At 47.1% G+C, this 16890-nt stretch overlaps 3 protein-coding genes across 3 annotated transcripts; 2 read left to right on the top strand and 1 right to left on the bottom strand.

The window, feature by feature from the left end:
- Positions 1-94: 94 nt before the first annotated feature.
- Positions 95-2204, top strand: F5147DRAFT_760520 (uncharacterized protein; the record flags this gene model as incomplete). Its single annotated transcript, XM_041440481.1, has 9 exons — positions 95-227; positions 281-444; positions 507-630; positions 692-742; positions 824-1113; positions 1284-1334; positions 1391-1461; positions 1685-1858; positions 1894-2204. 9 exons carry the CDS (start codon positions 95-97, stop codon positions 2006-2008), a joined length of 1173 nt encoding a protein of 390 aa, XP_041293814.1. The 3' UTR covers positions 2009-2204.
- Positions 2205-3198: 994 nt separating this feature from the next.
- On the bottom strand, positions 3199-8562 carry F5147DRAFT_652126 (uncharacterized protein; the record flags this gene model as incomplete). Its single annotated transcript, XM_041433592.1, has 21 exons — positions 3199-3270; positions 3361-3449; positions 3497-4039; positions 4079-4233; positions 4289-4343; positions 4464-4646; positions 4698-4998; positions 5364-5526; positions 5594-5709; positions 5798-5983; positions 6045-6216; positions 6377-6491; positions 6553-6643; positions 6697-7043; positions 7174-7504; positions 7539-7627; positions 7829-7943; positions 7994-8048; positions 8174-8198; positions 8251-8378; positions 8432-8562. The coding sequence occupies 21 exons, from the start codon at positions 8560-8562 to the stop codon at positions 3199-3201; spliced, it is 3462 nt and encodes a 1153-aa protein (XP_041293815.1).
- A 2901-nt stretch (positions 8563-11463) lies between these two features.
- Positions 11464-16055, top strand: F5147DRAFT_652127 (uncharacterized protein; the record flags this gene model as incomplete). The annotated part of the gene is made up of 14 exons (XM_041433593.1): positions 11464-11628; positions 11679-11873; positions 11921-12355; positions 12406-12667; positions 12731-13145; positions 13295-13520; positions 13568-13950; positions 13998-14126; positions 14181-14296; positions 14352-14459; positions 14584-14631; positions 14659-15125; positions 15180-15270; positions 15298-16055. The coding sequence occupies 14 exons, from the start codon at positions 11464-11466 to the stop codon at positions 16053-16055; spliced, it is 3798 nt and encodes a 1265-aa protein (XP_041293816.1).
- Between the last annotated feature and the right edge of the window lie 835 nt (positions 16056-16890).

Genomic DNA, 16890 nt, shown 5'->3' on the forward strand with positions numbered 1-16890 from the left:
ACAAAAAAATTCAAGGTTTAGATGTCTTTGTTTATGTCTTTCATAGCACTATATAATCAGCTTACTGTGAGCTAATGTTCCCTTGCAAACAACCATGGCTACCAGTCGCAAGGTCGCCTCGAAGCACGCAAAATCGAAGGACGTGCAACCAGCGCAACGAGTACCACCACCTACACGCACCGCAAGTGGTCGACAGCGACGCCCGACTGAAAAAGAAAACTACCGTGGTAAGCCCTGACAATATTGAGCGAGAACGTCTCACTCACTAGCGACTCTACAGTCTCTGAGTCTCAGCATGTCACCCATCGCCAAGAAACCAAGGAAAAGAAGATAGAAAAACAGAAGAAAAAAGCACTGAGGGCTGCTTACGATGCTGATCCCGACAGCTTCGAGGAAGAGCCATCTAAGCTGCATAGCGGCATTGATAGGGAAGAAGAAAATATGGTATGTTCACCCGTTTTCTTTGACGCAACTCAGAATAATCACTGATTAAATTTTTTATTTAGTTCTCAGATTGCGACATGGTGTCCAAGCTGTCCCGGTCCAAATCAAAGGTACTGACATTCAGTGCTGGTAAAATACCCCCAGTGTCGCGCAACGCCAGTGCCATGCGCAAGGCTACTACTACAGGTATGTGTCTAGTCTTTTGATTGTATACTAAGACTAATCCGCCTCTGCTACTATCGAGCAGCTCTGACTTCGAGTCCATCCGATGACTCCGAGTCGGATGAGTCGACAGACCGTGAGTCTCGCCGACCTGAAGACCGCATTGACGACGAGGACAACGACTACGTTACCGAAGAACTGTCGCCAATAGCTTGAGGGTCCAAGCGTCCACTTGACGACTCGGAGACTTTGGACGATGGCATGGTACTGCCGAAGATCAAGAGAAATTCAGATGGTTCACGCCATCGCATGAAAGTCAGCGACTTCAATGATGTGTCCAAAGAGATTTTGGGGACGGCAGCCTCTATTTTCCGGTGTCTGATAGTCTCCCAGGTGCCATTTCCCGAGAACATTGCTGTCGAGACGCAGTTGGCAAAAGCAGCCTGGCATGAGGCATGTCAAATCAAAGGCATCAATGTCAAATTGATGCCTTCAGGTGTCAAAATGGTGAGTCGTCTGATCTCCATGTGTTCTTCGACTGATTTACTATATCATACTTTGCGAAGCTATTGACCCGCACATCACAAGTTTGCAGGGAACTCAAAACAAAAATGCATTCACTGACAGCATCTTTTTTCGGTTTCCGGTCGAGCAATTCCAACGATGTGATATGACAGAATAGGGATCTAGCAGAGTCTTTGAAAGACGGTTCTGTATTTGCTTTCAAGGTACATATTTTGATGATATACATGGTATTTCAAGTACTAACTCTTTGGACTAATAGGATTGGGAGTTGAAGAAGGGAATCTACAAGACGGAGTTACTGCAACTGGGCATCAACATCCACATACTTCAGTCATAGCCCTATGTAGAAGTGGTGCCCCGGATGTGCCAAATGGCCCTAGAATGGGTACCAGCCTGTACCGGCCTATACATGCACATTGGTGCCGGCCAAGGGTGTTAAGGTGGTACTGGCCAACCACTGAAGTGGGGCTGCCTATACGTGAAGGCTGACCACAGGTGTAGGGGTGGTACTGGCCGACCACTACATATACATGTACATTGGTGCTGACCACAGGTGTGGGAGTGGTACTGGCCGACCACTGCCTACACATGTATATTGGTGCTGGCCAGAGGTGTGGGAGTGGTACTGGCCGACCACTGCCTACACATGTATATTGGTGCTGGCCAGAGGTGTGAATGTGGTACTGGCCGACCACTGCATATACATGTACATTGGTGCTAACCACAGGTGTGGGAGTAGTACTAGCTGACCACAGCCCATAGATGTACATTGGTGCTGGCCAGAGGTGTGGGAGTGGTACCGGCCGACCACTGCCTACACATGTATATTGGTGCTGGCCAGAGGTGTGGGACTGGTACTGGCCGACCATTCAAGTGAGGCTCCCTATACACACACATCAGTATCAGCCAACACCTTAGGACATGGAAAATAGAGTTGGCCTGACTAAGTCCAAGTCATGTAGAGGCAGGCAGTTCAACAACTTAAGGCATCAGAAAAACTTAACATTGTTGAAGAACCTTATGGTACTTGGCCAAGTCTTTCCAAGACTTGCACTAACACACTCAAGTCCAGCAAGATATTTGACTTATACCAGTTTGTCAGTATCAGTAGAAAGGCTAAGTATACAAATATATTTAAGTTTTTCATGTCCTATGTGGTCTGGAGCATCATGGTCAAACACAAGTATCTAAAACAATTCAGGAATGATAAGGAAAGTGTAGGTTTCCTGATGGCATTGATAATAGAGTCGGCCGGATCAGGTCCAGGCTGTGTATGGCCTGGCCGGCCGACACCTTAGATATTGATAATAGAGTTGGCCGGATCAAGTCCAGGCTGTGTATGGCCTGGCCGGCCGACACCTCAGGCAGTGATAATAGAGTTGGCCGGATCAGGTCCAGGCTGTGTACAGGAAGGCAGGCCGACACCTCAGACGTGGACAATAGAGTCGGCCGGATCAGAACTAGGTTATGTATGGCCTGGCCGGCCGACACCTCAGACAGTGATAATAGAGTCGGCTGTATCAGGTCCAGGCTGTGTACAGGAAGGCAGGCCGACACCTCAGACGTGGACAAGAGAGTCAGCCGGATCAGAACTAGGTCATGTATGGCCCGGCCGGCCGACACCTCAGACAGTGATAATAGAGTCGGCCAGATCAGGTCCAGGCTGTGTACAGGAAGGCCGGCCGACCCCTTAGACATTGACAATAGAGTCGGCCGGATCATGACCAGGTCGTGTATGGCCAGGCCAGCCGACACCTCAGACAGTGATAATAGAGTCGGCCGGATCATGTCCAGGCTTTATATAGGAAGGCAGGCTAATACCTTAGGTATATATTGAACATAGACTTCTGCATATCTAATTGATGGGATTTTTGATAGACACAAACCTAGTATTATCAAGAAAGATGTTGGTTTTAGTACTATCCCTTTAGAGCTAGTTCATTCAAATTGCAATATCTGCAAGTATAAATGGGCCAGCTCTACAGTATGATGTAGGCAGGGTTCCTGACCATCATAACAATCATTTTTTGGCTAGATAAGTCTTTGATATTATAATAGCCAAGACTGTTAAGTGACTACAATCAACTTGTCTTTGAATGAATTTTCAGCATCCAATGCAAATCTTCCCCACAAGAGCACCTGTCAATGTGCATAAGCTTGATGACTGGGCTTTGTAGCTTGTTGGTATCTTTGGTCCCATTCTCCCATCCTGTATTTAAACCAACTCACTGTCCAACCCATTTCGTGTTGGACCAATCTCAACTCTTCCTCCCACCTTTGCCATCTAGCCTTAGCTTTCAACCAATTTACCCTGTAGACTAATACAGGTCACTTGCAGAACATAGACATATTAGATATGACTTACATTCATCCATCCACACATCTTCCTTCAAATCATGACCGTTGTTGACTCTCCAAAACCAAGCCAGTCTGTCTGATCCCTGCCCATATCTGTTCTCTTCAGTCACTTCCTTGTCAACACTGAGCTGGTGTAGCTGAATGTCTTGATAGATCGTCGTCAGAGTATCTTCATCAGCCCCTAGTCTCTGAATTGAACTCCTAGCCCTTTGATACCTTCGGACACACTTCTCTATCTTGATACGGCATTGAAGAGCCTCCTGCTTTGACCTGGTTCCTGTCCATGTGGAATCTGCACTTCGGAAATGCTGACGGTAAATTATTGCTTTATGACCGAGAGCTTGTCGCAACTTTTCCAAGCAATCATTCGCTTGACCCTTTCGTAACTCCAGTTCTTCAGCTTGCAGAGTGTGCAAGCCCAGGGCTAAAGCCTCATTTCGAGGCACTGAAGATGGCATCCAAATGGCCATGACTTCTGCAGGAACTGCCTCATCCATCTCTTCCAACACATCTTCAATATCTGCAGCCTCCCATACTTCCTCCACCGCATCTGAGGTGCAAAATCTAATGTCATCCACATGCTCAGTACCTGCATGGACTTCAATGCCCTCTGTCATAGCATCAGCAATTTCATGAAATTTAGAAATACGAGCAGCCAGTTTTTGTCGTTTCTCTTGAAGTGCAGCCCTTTGAACAGCAGAAGCATCTTTGGGAAGCTGCCGAATAGCTATCCTCAGTGCATCCCTAGATATGAATTAGAAATATGTTATCACCATCAATATATGATGAAACAACATACTGCGAATCCTCTATATTGATGCCATCAATGAGCCAAGAAATTGATCCCAACTTTCCTGTATCAGCAAGTTCTGATTCTGTTAATTTTAGCCGCATTTCTGCCATTGTTGGTGCTTCCAATCACCCAATCAGAATGTACGACACATGGACCTGAATAGAAGCTTCGAAGTGCTCACCTTTATCTATTTTTAGCTGGTAGATGTCAAGATGTTCTCCGCGCTCATCCTTTGCCTTCTCCTCATCTTTTTCCCATGCCCTCACTTTGATGACATCCAAAGATCCGGTAAGCTCTTCAAACGGCAGCCTAGTGTCTTCAATGCCCTTGTTGGCCCGTTTGTACTTTCTCAAGAGCGTCTTAACTGCATCACTGTGAAACTGTGATGTCATTCATTCCAAATATAGGCACTTACCTATTCTGACAAGTTTTCTCCAATTTGAGTTACGCATGTGATCATCAAGAATTTCTTGACGGTGAGCTTGGCTCATAGAACGTGCTGTGGGAGATATCTTGTTAAAGGGAGCCCAGAGTGTCTCCAGAATTTCCCCATCAACTTGTCCAGCTCCTTGAATGAAGTTTAAGCTGTATCTAGCAAAACAGGCAAGTTTATGAGTGCTCAAGTGAAATTTCCCCACCGCAGCCACAATCTTGGTGTTGTCTGGGAGTGCCAAGCCAGGGCAGTTGGCAACACGTTGACCAAAGTTAAGGTTCCACTGACACCCCACATCATAGATGATCAGGGAGTTGTCAACTGTTGCCAGCAGCGTGCTTTATGGCATTACAAATGGAATAATCTATATTCATGTGGCTGGAAGTGATTTTGTCAGCATGTCAAGCACAATGCTTGTCTTAGCCTAGATTGAGTAAATGAAAGAAAACTTGCCGTTCACCCTTCTGAAAGTCCACTATGCAGTGAGGAACAAAACAACCATGCCGAGCACAAGCAGTGGCACCAACCCCTGTAGCCCTGAGGTTGCTTCTGTTTGTGTTTGCTGCATTGACTGCCCGATGGTTGCTACACAAGGATCGCTTTCCACAGGTTTAGCCACCCCTGACAATACAACACAATTTGAGTCACCTCTTTACTCTCTATAGCCGAAGTCAAGTGTGCTTGGTATTCTCTGTCTGTTACCATATAACCTAAACCATCTGACAGGAAGACGTCAAGCTCAGGCTGTCGCATGTTCATATGCTGAGCAGTAAAATTTCCATCTACCACCAATCTTTTCATAACAAGCCACCTGCAATCAAAAGTCAGCATCCGCATATAAGTCAGCTAGTTATATGAGTGATCTGGCCAGTATACACAAATAGTCGGCCAGCACCGACTCTGAGCTGTGTACCAGAGGTACCGGCCAGTCTACACAAATGGTCAGCTGGCACTGGCTCTGAGCTGTGTACCAGAGGTACCGGCCAGGACTCAGCTGACACATATTATCGGCCAGGACCACTGCTGTGCTACGCACTGCTGGTACTGGCCGGAGTCTAGCAGGCAGGGATTTTGGAATTGACTTGCCTTTCATACTGTTGCTCCCAAACAAGAGGCATATTGATTCCGGGCTGTGGACATGAAGGGCAAAATAGGGCAAGATCTCCTGCACTAGGGGGCGCTTCCTTGTCATGGCCAAATCCAAACCATTTACGGTTCTTCAAGTCCCGCCAGAGTCGAGATACTCTCATGAGTTCTCGATAGCGATCCTACAGATGGGGTTTTGCATTCAGTATGAGCTAGAATTATGGTATTATCAGTTCCACTCACTGGGACAGTGTCCGGGAAAGCATTATTTGTCAGCCGTCTGATTTTCTCAAAGAAGCTCATTGCTGAAGTCTTGCATTCCAAGGCATCAATGAGAAAATGATCCAGTACCTCGAAGGTGAAAGCAGTCCTAGGGCTGTGTGGTACTGGCAGGAAATAGTCCTGCTTGGAGCAGCTGCAGGTGATGTTCATGATGTGATCCTGGACATTGACACCATGACACATTGTGTGTGAACACCCCAGAAGAATGTACAATAATCACAGGAGTATCTTGATCAACGTGACTTTGTGCAACTCCATAGAAAGGGCAAGACTTTCCACCATGGCCCATGTACCATATAAATCCTTGGTCAGCAAGAGTGTCGTCCTCGAAGCACTTGCCGTTCCACAATTGGATTTTGTGGAAAGGCAATGACTGATGTGATTTGAGGAGGCAAGGCTGACACCAAGCTGTGGTCGCCAGTGCAAGTTGTGCAATGGAAGGCAGCATCTTCACATTGGCAAGTCTCACAGATCCCTGTGGCAAATTTCTCTAAGTCCAAGATGACATCTAGATATGTGTCTCGGTGGGTGAGATACTCTGCTATGAAGTCATTTTGTGTCTATGTCATTTATGAGAAACAATTACTAGTAAGCCACAGCCTGTTAGATATACCTTTGTTTTTCTCCCTTGCTCAGGAGCCTCTCCGTCAATAGCAAAGTCACCAAACATTTCTTGGTTTAAATCATCTTCTGGGATGTCTGGTGATTCTGCATCTACTGCTCTGGCTCGTTTCCTTGGGCTGGTGGTATGCTCTGGCAAAGTTTCATACAGCGCATCAGCACAAGACTCAACCCAAGAGGGCTTTCCCTTTCTGTCTCTTGTAGGTTGGTGAGTAACATAATCAACATCCAGATCCTTTTTTTGTGATAACTTTCCTCTATCTTGGAAAGAATAAGAAATAGCCTTGAGACTGCTGGCTGTTTTTTTGAGGACATAGTGCTTAGACCGAGGAAAGATTCCTGCCGTATGAGAAGTCAACCAATTTAATATCACAAGCTTTGTCTAATCTGGACATCTACTATTGGGAAATTACTCCCCTTCTCATTCTCTTATTTGATCTCCGAATGGCTTTTAGACCCCCCTTCTTACCTGCCCCCACTCTATTCAGAAAATCCCGCTGGTCCGGATACTTTGGTCTCGGTACACCAAGCCTATCGTGTACTTTATCCTTGACAAAGTGGGCAATTACAATTCTCTCCCCATCGCCCCACTTCGGCACCCCATGCTCCAGCACCTTTCCTAAAATGTAAACCATAGTGCCAGGGGGATATGCTAGCTCGGCACCCAGATCTGGCAGAGCTAGTATGGCATGGTGAGCTTTGCCAAGGCTCACCAAAAGGTCATAAAATGAAGGCGACAGCTCCAGGGTCTCGATGACTTGGGGTCTCTCGATTGACGATAACTTCCAATCCAGAAAACTCTGAGGGCCAGACAATGGGATCCGAAGTACGAACCATATCCTTCATATTAGCAACTGATTCCACGCCGGCCTGATATTGATCTGGCGCAATAACACTGGTGATAGTGGACCACAAATGTTCAGCTACCAGTTATTTCAGGACAACCACTCTCGGATCAGCAGGTAAAGAAAGAGTGCCTGATTGGTACAAGTCATCCTGAAGCCGCTAGCCCATTTAAGTTAGTTCCGTATCACAGCAAGTATATTAATATGAAGTTACCTCATGACGTTGCATGAATCCTCCGGGGCATAAGGTCACCCTTCCTACTCCAAACTCTCCCCCACCTGAAGGCATGACAAATCCTTGAGAACGCCAAGGCTGCTTTGCCTTCTGAGTTGGCTTGGGCAAAGACTGATCTAAGGCAGGTCTCAGCAATTTGATGGACTGGTTGACACGATCCTAATTATAACTGATTAAAAGAACTTAAACTGTATTAATCAGACTCGTACCATTCTATCAGGCACCATGATTTCTGGCAAATACCAAGCGAGAATCCTTCCGTGCCTGTCAACAAATGTTGCCGGCTCTGATATTGAAACCGAACGAAGGACAGTGGAAATATTTTGCTAGCTTATGTCTCTGGCTGTCAGCATGCTGATGGGTGGGATGCCTTGGCACTATCTGCAAACCGATCTACATCTAAATCTGCCCGCACTATGGCAACAAAATGAATGACAGACCCCCCAACCATCAAATCAACACTCACGGGGATTAACTACAGCATGGGCTATCACGACCGCAGCTCTGGTAAGTTCAATCTCCGTAATGACATTTGCCGTGACATCGCTACCAGTACTGGACAGTAAGTCCTGCCACTTGGCCCACAATCTGGTCCTAAAATTCCAGCTGTTCAGTTTTGCCAGGACAGTGACATGAGACTCCCTTACCTGGCTCTTTGAAGCAAATTGTCATTGATTTTGTCACCTATCAGCAACTCATACGGCGATGAATCATGGAGTAGGTCATCTACATGCCCACGGAGGATCTTGGACAGAATTGTTACAGCAGGATCTGCCATTTGTCAGTGGTTGAAGTTTGGAAAAACAGACATTAAACGACGGAATGATAAATTTTTCAACCACAGACGATCTAGACTATAAATGGTTTTTAATTTAAGTCTCGATGTGGATGAAAAGACTTTGAAAGATCCAAATCGGGATAGCTTCTAAATTTGGGTGAAATTCAACGCCTACACTGTGAGGCTGTCGGACAGAATACACCAAGATCCCCCATTTCTTGGTGGTTGGAGTATTGAGAACAGAATTGAAATAGCAGAATGGGAAAATTTCTAACCAGGTGGTGTAGACTATATATGGTTTTTAAGGTTTTTGATTTACAACGTGCGATGCGGAGCAAAAGTGGAAGATCCAGATCAGGATAACTTCTAAACTGGACGGGGCCATACTATATGATTTGCGGCAACATACCATCCAAGCAGAGGCCTGTATTATGAAAGAAACAGATGAGAAACAGCAGTCTCAACTTAAGTTACATCTTGTCTTTTAAATTCAAGCTTTATGCTGACGGCAAGTAATAAACCAGTATGCTGCTCTGATTGTCTTCTAACTGAATATCAAATCTTCAGCTTCGGCTGGATTCAGTTAGAAGACAATCAGAGTAAGGGGTGAGGCGCAATTGCTACTTGCCAAAAGCCTCATCCCTTGCTCCGATTGCCTTCTAACTGAATCCAGCCTACATGCAGCTGGTATCTCAGGTATTTCACCTGAGTTGAGGAGAAGAGCAATCGTGTCTCACCCCTTACTCCGATTGTCTGAATACCAAATCTTCAGCTGCGGCTGGATTCAGTCAAAAGAAAGACAATCAGAGTCAGGGATGAGACGCAATTGCTCTTCTCCTCAGCTCAGGTGAAATACCTGAGATACCAGCTGCATGTAGGCTGGATTCAGTTAGAAGGCAATCAGAGCAAGGGATGAGGCTTTTGGCAAGTAGCAATTGCGCCTCACCCCTTACTCTGATTGTCTTCTAACTGAATATCAAATCTTCAGCTGAGACTGGATTCAGTTAGAAGACAATCAGAGTAACGGACGAGGCTTTGGCAAGGCCCACAGCATGTATCTCAGGTATTTCACTTGAGTTGAGGAGAAGAGCAATTGCGTCTCACCTCTTACTCTGATTGTCTGCTAACTGAATCCAGCTGCAGCTGCATCTATTCTGTCATGTTCAAGACTAAAGGTGAGCGCACTGAGGGTACTCTCAAGCTCACCCCTATTTCAACAATATGCCGCGGTGAAAATTGGTGGACATTCTAAGTTACTGCATTCGGGGGTCACGTGACTTTTTCGCACGAACAAGGAACCTGACATCACGATTTCGTTGCAAATTAAAAAAACTAAGTTACATTTGGCATCATTGAATTGAAGAAAAAATAACAGAGCGCAAAAATCAATACAAGGCTGCCGCAGAGGGGCCCTCTCTGCGACAGTCTAGTACTGTCATAATACAGTAATAAAAAGTATGATAAAAAAAGGAATAGCTAACTATATAACATAATCTGCGAATGGCGCAATCAGTATTTGCAAAGAGAATATCAAACAGGTTACCTTTGAGTATCGGAGCAAGCCAAAAGAAACATATCTGTAAGCTGTGGTCATTGTTTTGAGAAGAGAGAGCGATGGGAAGTACCTTATGGTGGAGCAGGTGTCATCCTTCCGGAGAAAATACAATACAATAATGATGGGAGGAGGCGCACCAATGTGGACACTTAAACCTCCCAAGCGCAATGATGGTTGAAGGAGGGGCGCACCAATGTGGACACTAAATCCTCCCCAAGCCAAGCCCCCAGTACTCAATGGTAAAAAAGGGAGGAGAAGTGCGCCAATGCGCACATAGATCTCCTCCCCAAGCCAAGCCCCCAGTACTCAATGGTAAACAAAGGGAGGAGAAGTGCGCCAATGCGCACATAGATCTCCTCCCCAAGCCAAGCCCCCAGTACTCAATGGTAAACAAAGGGAGGAGAAGTGCGCCAATGCGCACATAGATCTCCTCCCCAAGCCAAGCCCCCAGTACTCAATGGTAAACAAAGGGAGGAGAAGTGCGCCAATGCGCACATAGATCTCCTCCCCAAGCCAAGCCCCCAGTACTCAATGATAAAAGAAGGGAGAAGTGCGCCAATGCACACATAGATCTCCCCAGTATATATAGATTGACTAGAAAGAAGGCGTTTAGTGAAGAGATTGTTGAAAAAAAAGACAGACCTTATATGTGGAGGCGCCCCAATAGCCTCCCCAGTGAATGGAAATTGACTAGAAAGAAGGCGTTTAGTGAAGAGACGGTTTAAAAAAAAGGATAGACCTTATATGTGGAGGCGCCCCAATAGCCTCCCCAGTGAATATAAATTGACTAGAAAGAAGGTGTTTAGTGAAGAGACGGTTGAACAAAAACAGACCTTGGATCTGCAGGCGCACCAATAGCCTCCTCAGTGAATAGAAATTGGCTAGAAAGAAGGTGTTCAGTGAAGAGATGGTTGAAAAGAGGCATACCTTAGGTATCCTTTCACCGGATGAACCAAAGAAGATCAACCTATACACCCAAATTAGAAATAGAATTGGAATTAAGAGACACATACCGCGCGGTAGAGAATGAGCGCTCAGTGAGTTGTGAGCCACTTACACAGCTGCAGTCTGTGTAGGTGGCTAACAAGGTGAGCGGATGGAAGAGATGTGGTTTGAAATTGAACCGTGTGAAATTGTTGCGCCTGGCTATATGTTACAACATATTTGATGTTGTTTGTCGTGGAAAATGCCGGCGTGACACGATCACATGACTGGTTGGTTTGAAAATTCGCAAAGTCCTTTGTACTGCATTGTTTGGCACGGAAAATGCCGGCGCAACCATGGACACGATCACATGACTGGTTGATTTGAAAATTCTCAAAGTCCTTTGCGCTGCAGTTGTCTTTATGCCACCTAGAAAGAAGAACACGGCAAAGAAGTCCTGTGGCGGTTCTGCCAAGAAACTTTTGGCACCTGTCGGCTCTCCTCCGGTGCCCGCTGCGTCACACGCCGAATCGTCCACGTCATCCTTGGAGCCGGAAGACACTAGGACAACTGAAGATCACAGTATAGTAAGTTTTTTTGCCTACTTCAAGTGTTTCATTGACTGACTGCGGGTCAGTGGTGTTTGATTTGTCGCGATGGCGCGGAAGGTGACGTTATACTTTTTGAATGCAACGCGTGCCCCCGCGTCATGTGCAGCAAATGCATTGAGGTGCCCAAGGCCCATATTGATGACGTCCGACATACGGACGTAATATTTTTATGTCTTTCTTGTCACTCGTTGCGGACGATCAAGGAGCCCACGCCATATTTTGTGAGTCTTTCTTTATTATTCAAATTTTAAATTGATTGACTGTTCAGGGCTTCTATCATAACGTTTTGCCAGAGCAAGGAGGAACGCCTGTACTCCCAGGCTTCCTGCAGCTCAAGGGCAAGTACGAGCTGGCGTCTAGCTCCATCTTGGCAGCCACACCCCTTGCCGTCGTCCATTTTATCCTTGGTGGCAAGGACAGAATCCCGACACCTGTTCCACTCCTCTCCCATTACCTCGACAAGTTCTACCCCAGCGGCGGGTTTCTGTACATCGAGATCTTGTTCGATGTTGCTTCATATCAGCAGATCGACAACTACACCCACGACCAGGTTCGAACGGTTTCTGAGCTCACCAGTCACCTTGGTTCCACCGGTCGCGTCTTTGCGTTTCTCTCCAACCATTTGGAAGAAGACAGTGGGTGGCTCTTTGCAGGGAAGGAGGGTCAAGGTGAGGGAGAGTATGTTGCGATGGAAGTTCAGCATGTAAGTTTAGAATTTTGGACGTTTTAACGTTATGAATTAATGTATCCTAGGTTCTCTCTACAGTGTTAAAGCCCTATGCTAGGATCCTCAAGTCCTCCCACATCGTCTTCCTGGTCTGCGGCTCTGTGGTGGCGCACGAGACACCCTACACTCAGCTCAAGGAGGCCGTTCTTCAATTCGACTTCGCGGGCGCAATCATCTTTCCCGCACCTCGCTTTCAACCTCTTGTCGCCACGAATTTTTTGGTCGCCATGATGGAACTTGTCGCGATTGAGCAACTCAGCATCCGCAGCGTGTTTCCCACTCTCCTTAGTATGTCAGGTTGCCTCGGTCAGCACACCAGCATCATCCTGATGACTCGAGTCAACATTGAAGGTTGCTGCAAACTGGAACTGACTACATTTGCGCGCGCTCACACTCAGACTTCACCTTGGGGCCTGGATATTCCTGCACAGTGCCCCCAATGCGGCTCTACCAAGAGCTGGGCCGAGAGGGTCGCTGTGACGGTTGCTGATAAGAGTCGCGACGAGGACGCCCCAGACCGTGTCTCTGTTTGCCGGTACATCTACACATGCAAGTACACCAACTGTGGTAGCATGCAAAAGTTGCCTCCCTACAAGTTGTCCGTCACCAAGCCTCCTGGGTCAATTGTCAACAGCGCAAAGACCAAGAACTGCGCTTGGTTCCAGTCGCCTTCTACTCATTTTGTACTTCAGTCTTCAGCTGTGTCTACCCAAGGCAAGCGCATGAATGAGGGGGTGCCTACTGGGACTGCCAAGAAGGCGCGCAGGTGATTTGGGTATTTACTTGACAGTGTATGTACATAATTTGAATTGAGTTATCACTTTGTCACACGGTTGATTTGGTAACGACGCGTCTTGGTTTGCATGCACGTGATCGCGTCTCCTTCAAAATTTCAACTTTTCGGCCTGGTCTAAGGTTACGCGACGCATACCCACCCTTGCCGAAAGCTCCTGACTTATACAACGTGTCATCAATGGCTGAATGGTATGCTTCTTGGGAGGGAGTACTGACTCTCCACAAAGATCAGTTTGTAAATGGAAAGAATTCCCGTCACAATTTGCTGAGACAGATCCGCAATGAAATTGTCGCAATTCATCACACAAGAGAGGATCCCGAGGATTTACCAAAGGGATTGAAAAAGGTACTGTTCATTCTGAGTATATAATGGTGCTGACATACTTGATATAGGCTATCTGGAGGTACTACCTCCAGTTCTTAACGGACGCTGATGATCGGCGTGATGAGCAACAGATCTTGGGAGATGACTCAGAGCTGGAGGAAGAACTTGGCATGTCCCCTGAGGACAGAGAGTTGGCGGCTCGTCCTAAGGACGCAGGGTTCTACAAGAAGGAGCTTAACGCTTGGGACGTCGCACAGAAACTCTTTAAGCAGGAGATGGACGACTACGATAAGGAGCAGCAACAGAAGAAAGGCGTACAACATTCTATTAAGTATAGGACTGGACATGCGAGGGAATGGTTCAACAGCATGACCTCTGCACATCGGAAGGAGGTTGAGGAGGCGAGGGACAAGTGGAATAGGGATGGCGCCCCAGCAGAATCACAGGCGATGTAAATTGTCATTTTTTGTTCAATTTCTACTCTAACTATATTGGCAGGTATCGAAAGAAAACCCTCAAAAAAGTTCTCGATGATTTTACAGAACAGATTCGTTGTACTATGGGTTGCCGACTCGTGATGTTGGTCAGTCACAAGAAAAATGCCGATCAGACTTTAAGTGTCAAGATGTGAGTATTTATACACTCTCCTCAGTGTAAACTAACAATGTTATTGTTATTCAGTCATGAGTCTCAGCCTGTCAATCAGAAGAAATCGTTTAGCCAGAGTTCTCGAGGAAGCAAAGAATGGACGTCTGAAGGTTTTGAAAAATATGCCGAGTGGTCAAAAGCTGAATTCTGTGAGTTTTGTATTTTTTTTGGATCGGTTCAGACTGCTCAATGACCGTGTATCAGACCCCACCAATGATGATGATGACTCCTCCGATGAAGAAACGAATGATGGAAAGGATGCAATGCCCGAAGTCATCCTGGATAACCACGGTTACGCAAAGCTCCCTTCTCGTAAGGAAGTGAGCCTCAAGGGGCAACAAGAACTGGTTCGGCAAATTTTTCATGCATCTTACAGCGAGTTGTTGATTACTTCAGTCTTTGTCGATTTTAACTTGACTCACCTTCCGTTTTTCAGAAGTTTTCACTGGTAGCATGAAGCCAGTACCTTGGCTCTCAATCACCGGTGAGCCTTTGCTGTACCTGGATCCAGACTCCATCCCCAATGGTTTTACCGTGCAAGACCCATCTCATTTGAGAGTGAAGGAAATCAACAAACTTTGGGGCCATTGGGAAGCCCGGAAGGCTTCGAAGCAGAGACTCGTTATTTTCGTCGGAGCTGCAAGTGCCCACATGAACAAGTCCCTGCTCGAAAATGCTGTTTATGTAGGCGAGAAGAAATCAAAAAAGAAGTACGTAGAAGTCAACGATGAAGAAGGAGCCTCAGCTGCCCCTACACCTGTGAAACGTACAAGACGGCTGGCCAAGGACAGCTCCGAGGACAGCTCTGATGATAATCTAGCTCCATCAGCAGGCCTCGTCGCTCGACCGTCAGTTGCTCAAGAAGGCATATGCACACCAGCTACTGTACCAATGAAAGATCGAATGTCATTCTTACGATCCCTCAGCAGCAACAGAGAGTATCTGCTTTTCATTTCGAGTATTGGTGGCTTGAAAAAGGTACGCTTGTGATTTTTACCTAGATTGGTGAAACTTGACACTCACCCGATGCAGGAACAAAGCTCTGAGGCAACCGAATGGCCTGCATGGGCGACATGGTCTTGGGAGGGATCGCACCTTCCAAACAGTGTACACTCAGAGGTTAGTGAGTTGGACACGTTCTTTGAGGTAGTCTCGTCTACGAAGATATCTGGCTTGGCGTCAGCCATGAAGGTCGGCCTAGGTCTCGGGATGCTGCTAAGAGAATGTAAGCAAGTCATCGAGTATGAGGCGGACGACGCTACCCCCAACACCCCCTCTTACTTTGGCACCTCTATTTTGGGTATCAAGACCCTCGACCTCGTTATAGAGGCAATAAACACAGCCAGAGGTGGGGTCACCCGCATGGTCAAGGCGAAGGAGGGACAACATGCTGCCATTACTGAGGCTGGTGGAGAAGAACATGGTACCGATACTGCCGCTCAGACTATTTCGACCAGGGAAGAGGAAGTGGATGACGAGAAACAAAGGGAGGAAGATGAGATGAGAAGGAAGGTTGAAGAGGAACTTCGCGAGACAGAGGAACAGAAGAAGAAAATGGCGATGCTGCAGGAGGACATGAGAAAGCTGGAGGAGAGAAAGCGAAAGCTGGAGGAGGAGAACCAGAAGCTGTTGAAACTGGTGGAAGTGGCGAACGAAAAGGACAGTGAGGGTAAGGAGCCGGAGAAGGCTGAGGAGGAGGAGGAGGAGGAGGAGGAGGAGGAGGAGGAGGAGGAGGAGGAGGAGGAGGAGGAGGAGGAGGAGGAGGAGGAGGAGGAGGAGGTAGTGCAGAAAGGGAAGAAAAGAGGAAAGTCTGGGGGATCTGGAAGACCATCCAAAAAGCCTACCACTGACAATATTCGTCGATCCAGCAGAGCCAGACAGCCGTCCAAAAAGGCCATGCGCAAGTGACATAGCATAGCACATTGTATTGTTGCTGTTTTCATTCGTAAATCTAGTGGATATTACTAGGCAAAGTAATATACATTATAAGGTGGCCAGTATATAGTTGACATGGCCACTCAAGATCCTTAGACCTCATCTACAAGCAGGAGGCTGGCTGAACTGGCCAGTACTTGCTCTACATGACCGGCCAGCACCTTTATACATGCCAGTACCTGCCCTATACCCCCGGCCGGGACTCTTATACTGTGCTGGCCAGTACTTGCACTACATGACTGGCCAGCACCTTTATACATGCCAGTACCTGCCCTCTACCCCCGGCCGGGGCTCTTATACTGCTCAGTATAAGAGCCCCGGCCGGGGGTAGAGGGCAGGTACTGGCATGTATAAAGGTGCTGGCCAGTCATGTAGTGCAAGTACTGGCCAGTTCAGCCAGCCTCCTGCTTGTAAAATGAGCACATGGCCTATACCCCCGGCCGGGGCTCTTATACAGCACAGTATAAGAGTCCCGGCTGGGGGCTGTGTCATGGCTGAGCTGCCCAGTACCTGCCCTGTGTGCTCGGCCAGGGCTTTTATATGATCATATATAAGAGTGCTGGCTGGAGGCTGTGTCCTGGCTAAGCTGGCCAGTACCTGTCCAATACCCCTGGCCGGGACTCTTATACAGGGATGTATAACAGTCCTGGCCGGGGGCTATGTCATGGCTGAGCTGGCCAGTACCTGCCCTGTGTGCTCGGCCGGGGCTCCTATACGACCATGTATAAAAGTGCTGGCCAGTACCTGCTCTATGTGCTCGGCCAAGGCTCTTATACGTCCATGTATACAAGTGCTGGCCGGAGGATGT

This window comes from Suillus discolor (genome assembly GCF_016758755.1).
Source record: "Suillus discolor strain FC423 chromosome Unknown F5147scaffold_22, whole genome shotgun sequence".
NCBI classification, from domain to species: Eukaryota; Fungi; Basidiomycota; class Agaricomycetes; order Boletales; family Suillaceae; genus Suillus; species Suillus discolor.